Consider the following 9,752-nt stretch of genomic DNA (forward strand, 5'->3'; position numbering starts at 1 on the left):
TCCCTCCGTGGCTCCCCCAGCCCCTCCGAAGAGGGCTGCAGCCGGGGGGCTTTGCCACAGCACGAGTCACCACGGGCCCACAGAGATGGCTGAAGAGTTAGAGTCCTCGCGCAAAGGGCAGCTCGCTGTGCCTGGGGTCTGGCTGCAACGACACCGCAACCAGCAGGGTCTGATCCTGACCGAGCCACTTTAGGTCCTGCCAAAATAATTATGYGCAAGTTAGGTGAAGGGAGAGGGAGGAACCACCAACCGGAGAGAGAGGTGGGAGAAGCAATGGGCAGGCAGGCAGTGGTACCACGGTGGAAGTGATGAAGCAGCTCCACCGGCTGCGAGCGGGCTTCCAGTGCCACTCTTCAGTGAAGAGACAGGCGTTTGCACAGTTCACGTCTGATTCTTCCACGGAAAACAGAGCCCAACCGGAGTGAGAGGAAAGTTAGCACAGGAGCAACAGTGCTGGCCCAGGGTTTTTGGAGCCAAGTGACCGTACCCAAAACACATCTCAAGACAGGACACTTAGCCCTCACCTCAACCCTACCAGGGCAGCTCTAGATGCGCAGGTCTCAAGGAGCAAACAGACCTGCTCTTCAGCATGATGAGGGGGCAGCAAAAGTCAAGGGGACCCACAGCTGGCTACAGCGTGAAACTGAGGGCTGGGGATGCTGCCCAGGGCAGGCAGCAGAGCAGAGCATCCTGCCCTCTCCGGCAGCCTGCTCGCACGGGGCTGCCCAGGCAGGCTCCCTGGGGTGCGCAGAGCCAGGGCAGGGAGCAGGGCCATGCCCAGGCCTCAGCAAGCTCGTGACACGGCTGATGTGTGCAGCCAGGCCTGGGAGCCTGGAGTCGTCCCGGTGCCCTTGACCTAACCACAGTCCCTGTGTGTTCCCAGATGCAGTATCAGCCCCTGAGCTCCAGCCATGTCCCTGGAGCAGCCTGATGCGAAAAGCAACRCCGGCCTCAGCCACCTCCACCCACACAGCACAAAGCACAGCTGTTGTTTGCACCAGAAACCAAGGGGAGGCATTTCTTCAGCATTTTGCAGACGTCGTATCGTATCTTCAGCATAACGGCCTGCTGCCTCGCACCCTTGCCCAGGAAGAGGGAAACGGGGCCAGGCCTGCGTCAGCCAGAGCAGGCTGAGTGAGCACCAACCCTAGGGCTGCACGGCGCCAGCCCCATCCCACCCCCGGGGCCACCACCAAGAGCAATATAAGGTTGATGAGGCTGGAAGGAGAGAAGCAAGAGGCACTTCTGTGGCCTCAGCCCTGGGGCACTCAGGCATTTTGCAGTGAAGAGTCCTCAGATAACATGAACTGGCCTGAGGGCTGGGGCCAGGCCTCCTGGGGCCAGGCTGTCTGACCACTTCTGCTCTGCAGAGAGCTGTAAGACCTAAGCTGCTTTCACACTTCCCTTGATACGTGCTTCTGTGGTAAAGTTTGAGGTTAAACTGCAAGAAATTTATTACTTTTTAATGGGAAAGTGTCACCACCCCAGTTAAGAAGGAGCAATGCCTTTCCTCTGCAACAGTGGTGGTCACCTTCAGAGCTGCGTGACCAGCTGTGACACTTTATAGCTCCCATTTGGGATTACTGCTGCTTGTTTTCCACACATTTTTCACTGCAAAAATAAAGTTTTAACTGAACCAATAACATTTCTCCTTTCCTAGGAGAGCCACAGAGCTAGCAATAACTTTGCAGCCAAGGGATTATCACAAACGGCGTTTTACACTTCCCAAAAGGAAGCAGTGGCAATCTCAGGCATCCCATGGTGGCAGACACAGCGAGCAGCACGAGAGAAGCAAGCTGGTGTTTTGATCCAATCCCAGCAGACAGGCATCCACATCACAAAATCTCCATGCATCGGGCACTTGTACAGCTGAAGTGGAAGCAGGAGGTTGAGGCTAAATTCCCTCCGACCACCGGAGGCGAAGCCACGTCAGAAGGTAAGATTCATACCACCACTGCCTATGGGCCACCAAGCATGCAAACTGGCCTGCCGTTACATTAAATTACAAACTCTCTTACCCATGCACAGGGACGGACCTTTGCCCATGGTTGACTATTTAATCCCTCTTTCACTGAATTTCTAACAAGCTCAGAGCTGCATGAAAAACAAACACAAGAAGAAATGCAATCCCTGCCCCATGAAGTTTTCAGCCTAAAGTTCAGGCAAACCACCAAGCAGCAGAGAAACTTGGGAGGGGAGCAGTGGAAAGGAAAACAAGAATTATAACAACAAGGCTTCCCTGCTGCTCAGCCCTCCGAGACCGGACATCTTCAAGCTTGAGAGTGTTGTTTTAATGCCCCAGCTCTTAGGTGGTACTCTGTGTCTGGAGATTCTCAAGAACTTTACAAAGGTTACAATTATTTTCTTCAGTTTAAAAGGGACATTTGTCAGCCCARCAGACATGGGGTCACTGAGGAGACAAAGACAAGCATGCAAGGACCTCTGTTTGCTACAAAGGGACAGCCTTCCTGTAACGTGGGTACCCTGCACGTCCCATCTGCTTCATGAGACATCTCCCCTACCAGGAAAGTGCCAGCGTGTGCAAGGTCRCAGTAGGAGAAGAAACTCCGCCAGCCCTGGCTCCCCAGCAAAAAGCTGCRAGCACCCCCCTGCAGTGTCCCAAATACAGGAGAGGAGAGCCCTGCTCCTGGTCAGGGGCTCCCAAAAAGCTGGCCTGTCACCCAGCCTCCCCCCAGCACTCTGTGCRCTGARCTCTCCAGGAGCCACCTGGCTCCAAAGCACCGCTCTTTGAGCACGCTGCAAACATCCTTCAGCCCCTTCRTACTCCAGCTTTCACACCTCCCACCTTGCCCTTCCTCATCTCCTGTTCTGGTAGGTTACGAGACTGACTGAGGCGTGAGAACCCCAGTTCCTCCCCGGTTCAGAGAGATCAGCTCTGCTCCTGCATACGGTTTGCATTCAGTGAAAACGTGGAGTCGAGCTGCAGAATCCAGTCTTGAAAAGGGGACGACAACAGATCACTTTTCCTGAAATCCCCGTCTCGCAGCCCTCGCTGAAAACACTCTGCTCTGCTGTGAGGTGCATCACCTCTGCTTCGGAGTTTGAAGGTCAGACCCGCGGAGCAGCCGCGGCCCGCAGAACACGGGCATTCCTGGCTGCCAGAAAGCTGCTTGCCCTGAGTGTCCATGCTCAGCACTGCCGCAGCCCTGCACCAGGCACCGCTGGCCGCACCATGCAGAGCCCGGGCGGGCGCTGCAGCCGGGGACCAGCCGCGGCGGGCGGCGGGCGCTGCCGCGGCCCCCAGCCCTCACCTTTGATGCTGATGCCGAGGCCCCCCACGTCCTGCTTGACAACGCGCACCATGCACCTATGTTGGCCAGCACCTTGGGCATGGCGGAGCTCGGCTTGGTGCCATTGAGCTGTGCTGGCGGCGCCTCGCCGGGGCCGGGGCTGAGGCGGGCGGCGGGGCTCACGGCCAGCATATCCTCAGCCAGGGTGAGCAGGACGCGGAGCCACTGCCCGCCAGCCTGCCCCTGGGCAGCCCTGGCCCGGCCCACCCCGCCAGGCCACTCGGCTTAGCGCGGCTCCCTGGCAGCCTCCCCAGCACCAGGATCCCCCTCCTTTGGGCCACGGCAGCACCCCAACCCATCCCATGGGGGAGGGTCAGCCCCATGCTCTCAGTGCACCCCTGGCTGGCCTGGGAGGTGCTCGGGGTCCCCGCACTGCTCTGTGCCCCAGGGAGGGAGCCAGGCCCCCGGATGCTCCCCTGTCTGGGCCTCGACGTGCTCGACATCCCCCTGCTGCGCCCTTCACATCATCAAAATTACAGTGGTGTCCTGGTGTGCCAGAAGTCGGGCAGGAGAAGGTGGAGGGCAGCACATCAGAGCTGAGCGCGAGGGCAGCAAGACCCCCCGAAACATGCGGGCTGGCCTTGGCCGGTGGCTGGGCTGACAGCTCTGAAGGCCTTGCCCTGCGTTGCTAGTCTGTCCGTGAAGGCCAGGCTGGGGGGCTGCCTGCATCCACCCTCACGAGCCAGGTGTTACCCTGTAAATGTTTCTGTGCAGCAACTCTGGAGTTGGCACCTTCTCACAACCCCTAGGCAGCGTCAAACAGGCAAGAGATGGGGAGGATGTTAAGGCATTCAAAAGAGTCTCTGTTGCTTTTTCCTTGATTGTCCTGGTCCTGGGAAATAGGAATGATACTTTGTTTTGTTTTCTGTAACTCATTGGCAACAATAAGAAAACACCTATTAGTTAATCCCCCCTTGCATTCTTTTCTCGTAATGCTTTGTGCAGCTCCAGATGCCTCCAAGCATGGGGCTTCCTAGGTCCCTGAGCTCTATTTGCTACAAAATACAAAGATTTAAAAGAATTTAATGGTCTTTTGAGCAGGCTGGAAAGGGTACAGAGTGAGTGGATTTAGCGGGGGACCAAGGGGTGGCTGCTCTTGTGCGAGAGATGCTGCAGATACGTTGCTCAGCACAGCCATTGCCCTGCCAGCGCTGGGGCTGCAGCCCACCCTGTGGGTCAGCCACGAGCAGGGGGGAAAAATGCTTCCTCCGCTCTGCTGTGCTCCCATGCAGAAGAAGTTGTGGCATTTCTTGAGGTTGCAGCAGAAGAAACCCTGAGGATTATTTCTTTATTTGCCAGACAGCCAGCTGCAATCAGCAGTTTGTCTAATTTTTTTTTTTTTGTAGGTGATTGTTTAAGGGCATGTTCCCATTTGAAGTGATGGTGAAAACTGTAAATACTGCTTTTAGTGTTGCATAATTGCAACATTTGGGTTGTTTTCTTTGCTTTCTCAGCTCTGTGTCTGCCTGGCAGCACGGATGCAATGCTCGAGCATGTCCTTGATGCAAGGAGACAATCTGGATTCTGTCAGTGCCACATAGAGGGAAAATCCCTGTCCTTCCCCGTCCCTGCTGCTGGGACGGATGATGATGCAGTGGTCCCAGAGCCAGGCCAGAGCCAGCCCTGCAGTGCTGTGAGAAGTTCGCCTACTGCACAGTGACTGTCCTCCAGCAGACACAGCAAGACTAACATGCAGGCACTTAGGCAGCCCCAGCCCTGTGCCACTCCTCTGCCAGTAGCAGATTTGCCTAAATAAAAGCATCATTTATTTCCCCTTCACCAATGACATTTTAATAAAGTCCTATCAGTTACACAGGTTCCTGTCCTGCCCTCGGCTGCGGGAGCTCTGAGTTTGCAGAAATGTGTGCCGTTCCCTATCTATCCCCATCAAGAAATCTTTCTCCAGCCTGAATGCGGAACGGCTTTGTCAGCACTGAGTGCATGGACATGTCAGCACTGAAGGAGAAGGACTTGTGACACCCACAGATCACCAGCCTAGCATCACGGTGGCTGCACATAGGAGACCTGCTGGCTCAGCTGCACTCAGGGTTGGATCTTCCCTTCAGGAGACACCTAAAGCCATTGCTATCAAGGTAGAAAGATGATCACATGGACACTTCTGCTACACATGATCCAAGACCCCCCTCCCCCTTTTTTCCGGCAATTTAATATTTCTTTAGCAATTACAGAATCACAGAATCACAGAACGGTCGAGGTTGGAAGGCACCTCTGGAGATCATCTAGTCCAAACCCCCTGCAGCAGGTCACCTACAGCACATTGCCCAGGATTGTGTCCAGACAGCTTTTGAATATCTCCAAGGAAGGACACTCCACAACCTCTCTGGGCAACCTCTTCCAGTGCTCTGTCACCCTCACAGTAAAGAAGTTTTCCCTCATGTTCAGACGTAACTTCCTGTGTTTCAGTTTGTGCCTGTTGCCTCTTGTCCTATTGCAAGGCACCACTGAGAATAGTCTGGCCCCATCCTCTTTACGCCCTCCCTTCAGATACTTATACACATTGAGAAGATCCCCCCTCAGCCTTCTCTTCTCCAAGCTGAAGAGTCCCAGCTTTCTCAGCCTTTCCTCATATGAGAGATGCTCCAGGCCCTTCATCATCTTAGTAGCCCTTAGTTGCATCAGGTACTTATTGATGGGACAGTGATCTGAGGAAAGTATTTCAGGTATTGGTTTCTTCTAAAGCAAATCAGGACTAAAAAGGGTCCTAATCCCCCCGGGAGCTAGAAGATGCATGTCCTGAGGGGCAGCTCAGAGCTGGAGAGCCAAAGGAGATAAAAACTGCCACTCCCAAAGCAGTTTGAGGATCCTGCATGATTGGTGTCAGAAGCCTGGATCCAGGGCTCCCTTGGCTTTTGACAAGAAGAATACTTGCAAAAAGAATTTCTGAACTTTTCATGACCGCAAGCAGTTAGCACTATGTATAGCCTGGGTTCACCTGGCCTGGAAGTGGGCAGATGTGCAGACACGGTGCTGCGGGAGGGAAGTGTGACAGGCTGGTGAGCATGAGGGAGGTCCCCCCTTCCCTTCTGCCCAAGTACTGCTGCCTAGCAAGGCTTTCTGCAAGGATTCAATGGTTTTACACTGTGCCTCCCCAACCAGGGCCCTCCGTTCTTCAAAGGGCCCGAGGAAACGATACGGTAGGACTCATTGTGTTGGTCCTAACTCTGGAGGCCCAGCTTGGGCGTTGGGTAGGTCAGCAGGGTATCGAGAGGGATCAGCAGGTAGATTGACACAGCATTCGGGGTCTAGGCTTTAATCTCTGAAGACTCAAATCGTTTGGTGTCTCCTCAGTGTGGCTGGGGTCAGGTGAGAAGCGCTGCAGTACAGGGAGGATGGACACGCCGGGATGCTCTGCAGGGGGTTCATGCTTTTGGGACTGCACGCTCCCCCTGGGCATGCTCCGAAGCCCATCCTTTCTCAGGCAGGAGATTCCTGCGTTTCTAGCCCCCCCCCCCCCCGTGTGTCCCAGGTATGTGATGAGCTATGGGAGAAGCACCCAGCGCTGGAGGAGTCTCAGCCTGTAGCTCTGTGGCACACTGCGAGAAGTCGTGGGAATAACTGCCGTGGTGTCCTGCTGTGGGAAGGAAGAATGGCCAGGAGCTTCATTGACTTATGCCTTGGCTCTGGGCTAGGGGCCGGGGGGGCCAGAGTCTGGGCTGCCTGGCATGCAGGAGTGAGTCGCGTGCTTCCAGGCACATCAGCATCCTTAGCCAGGACTTTTTTGGTGAACTGGAGTGGGGGGGTTGTTCAAAAAATTCTGATTCACAGAAATAGAAGCTTCCCGGAGAAGCATTCGTGTGTCGGTGGCAAAGGCCCAGCTTGGAGGTCCTCACCAACAGCAAAACCAATATGAGGGGGAAGGGGACTGGGAGTGAGGGAAGCTGCGGACTGGGTGCAGAGATGCTGCTCTGCTGCTTCGGCACCCAGCATCTGCATCTGGGAAAGGGCCCTGAGTCCCAGCTGTGGGGAAATCACTGCTTTCTAACAGGAGTGATCAAAATTTGCCTCTGGCTGTCCTCCAAACCATCCACAGGACAAGAACCAGCCTATGTGCAGCATGCAGGATGCACTTCACACAGGGATCAGCCAAGGTGGTGGCACAGCTTCCTCAATGCGGCAGAGCTCCCTGGGCCTGCCGCTCCCCAGTGGCAAGTGCTGACCCAGGGGCTTGTTCTGCTCAGAGGAGCCTTGCTCCACTCACTTCTTCCCTGCAGCTGGTGGGGTGGAAGGGTTCTGGCTGCAGCCTTGTCTCCAGCAGCAGGACATGGGCTCCCACGGCCACATGCAGGCTCCAAGGTGAAGGAGAAAAGCAGCTGCATTTGTATTTCACCTTTCAGCAAGCACCCGTGACTGCATGCCTGTATACCACACTGATTTCTAGCATTTCCAAACCGACTCTCCAGATTCCCATGTGTGACCGCTGGGCCGCACATGAAATCCATACGTTATACTGCTTGGGATGATCTACTGATCCTGCAGACCTCTTCCCGTGGCCCACATGTGCATGTGTGTGTGATTGCGTTACCCTCCTGTGGTAACGAAGCCAAAAGCTTTGCTTGCTGATAGCTAGTGGGCTCTTTGGCCCTTTCTCTCAGGTGGTGCAGTTCCAGCCCCTCAAACTTCTGCAAGCCGGGTTTTGCTGAGCTGCGTGTCTCTCCTGTTTGATAAAAGCCATATTTGGGGCTGCTGAGAAGCTCCTTCCAGCAGCAGTCTCTCAGAGTCCTGTTAAGACCTTCTGATGCTACTTTCACAGCTGATTTCCATCCCCCATTTGAGCCTGTCCTGGCATCTTCTCTGCATAATCTCTCTGGTCCCCTGAACTTCATCGTTAAGCAGCTATTATTAGATTCATTTCTTGGCATAGACAGGAGCTGTGTCAAAGCCCACAGGTCTATTTATAGAGCACAGTTAGATGTTTTGTTAGTTGCATTAATTAAATTAATCACTTCTGAAAAAATAAAAGACCTTAAGAGCTCATGTTCAGAGTCTGGAACAAGGTTTGCAGACTGCAGGCATCCAGATAACAACCCATCAGGCTTCCTACGGTGCTGCGTCTATTCAGGTGGTAATTAGTGCTCAGCACACAGGTGAGGGCTGCTGTGCAGAGGCACCGCCGGCTCCCCCCACGCAGCTCCGCGGGAATCAGGGAGGGTGGCCAAGGGGAGGCTGCCGGGGGCTGTCAGCAGCAGTGGGGGTGGGAATGAGCTGGGCACTGAGGATGCAGACATGCAAGACACACAGACACCCCAGGAGGGGTCTGGCCCCAGCTGCACTGGGCATTTGCTGCCAGGCTCCTTAGCCAGAGCTTCCCGAACCTGGTGTGGCTTTACACGGGGGTCCTGGCAGAGCGAGGGGGGGAAGAGAGCAATGTCAGTCACCGCCTTTCTCACCGCTGATCCTGCTTGCTCGCGTCCCCTCTGATTACGCAGAGGACGAGCGAGGCCTGCAGCACGCCGCTCCCAGGATTACACCGATGCGTATTGCAAGCCTGGTCTGCCCGACCTGGCATCAGTGGGCATGTCACCGTCCTTACAGTGCAGGACTAAGCTCTGGGAAAACGCTGAAATGGATGGAAAGGGAAATGGCTGAAGAGATTCAGATGTGCGATATATGTTTAACTGACTGATTCATCCTTTGTTTTACAGGAGATGCAGTGAAACAGCATTGTCTGATCTTAAAATCACTGAAATCTATCACTCTCTTAACTTGACAGCACTTTCTGTTTGCTCTGGGACATAATCTGTTCCTGCAGTTTCTTCCTTCTCAGTCTGGGTTCTCCTCTTACCACATCCCTACAAGAAAGCCATAGTCACCTGGACTCTCCTGGTGGGAAAAGACTTTTGCTACCACACTGCAGGTCTTATGCTATCAAGGCAGGATAATTTCTAACAAAGAGCAAGGGATGGGATGGGAAAAAGTAGCCCCTAGGCAGTAAAATAGCTTTGGGAAAAGCAAGAGTTGAGTGCTGCGACGTACCTGTGCTGGAGTCCCTCCCATCCTTTCTGGCAGTGAATCACGGACTACGAAACCAGCAGTTCTAGCAGGTACTCTTTGCTTAAGTGAAACTGTTAGTCTTCTGGAAGACTATTTCTTGGCCTGCACATCAGTGAAACTTTAAGCATTAAACCCAAATATTTACTGCATACTGTACATCTGCTCTAAGACCAAGTGACATCAATGGCAAGGACTTCAGTCAGCCCCTCAGGTAATTTAGTTGACATAAGTTAAACATAAAAGTCAACACATGAATTGCAGATGGTAAAATCTACTGTCACGCCTGCAATTTATGCCGGGTTGATTAGCCCCGCTGGCCTCTTAGGGAATGGACGTGAGACTCCAGTGTTGTGGCTAATCAGCATCTTGCAAACGGTAGCGCTGTGGCTTTCCTGCCAGGCCCTGGCCAGCCCGCACAGGGAGCAGCCC

The 9,752-nt window shown here is 54.2% G+C and overlaps 1 protein-coding gene across 1 annotated transcript in view; it reads right to left on the reverse strand.

Annotated features, from left to right (window-relative positions):
* Positions 1 to 9,119, reverse strand: part of SNTA1 (syntrophin alpha 1) — a 30,920-nt gene extending 21,801 nt beyond the window's left edge. The window contains 3 exon segments of the mRNA XM_026076805.1: positions 3,273 to 3,332; positions 3,335 to 3,504; positions 9,115 to 9,119. Coding sequence (XP_025932590.1) covers positions 3,273 to 3,332; positions 3,335 to 3,504; positions 9,115 to 9,119 — 235 coding nt within the window.
* Positions 9,120 to 9,752: the final 633 nt, after the last annotated feature.

This window comes from Apteryx rowi, unplaced genomic scaffold, assembly GCF_003343035.1.
Source record: "Apteryx rowi isolate R43461 unplaced genomic scaffold, aptRow1 scaffold_44, whole genome shotgun sequence".
NCBI classification, from domain to species: domain Eukaryota; kingdom Metazoa; phylum Chordata; class Aves; order Apterygiformes; family Apterygidae; genus Apteryx; species Apteryx rowi.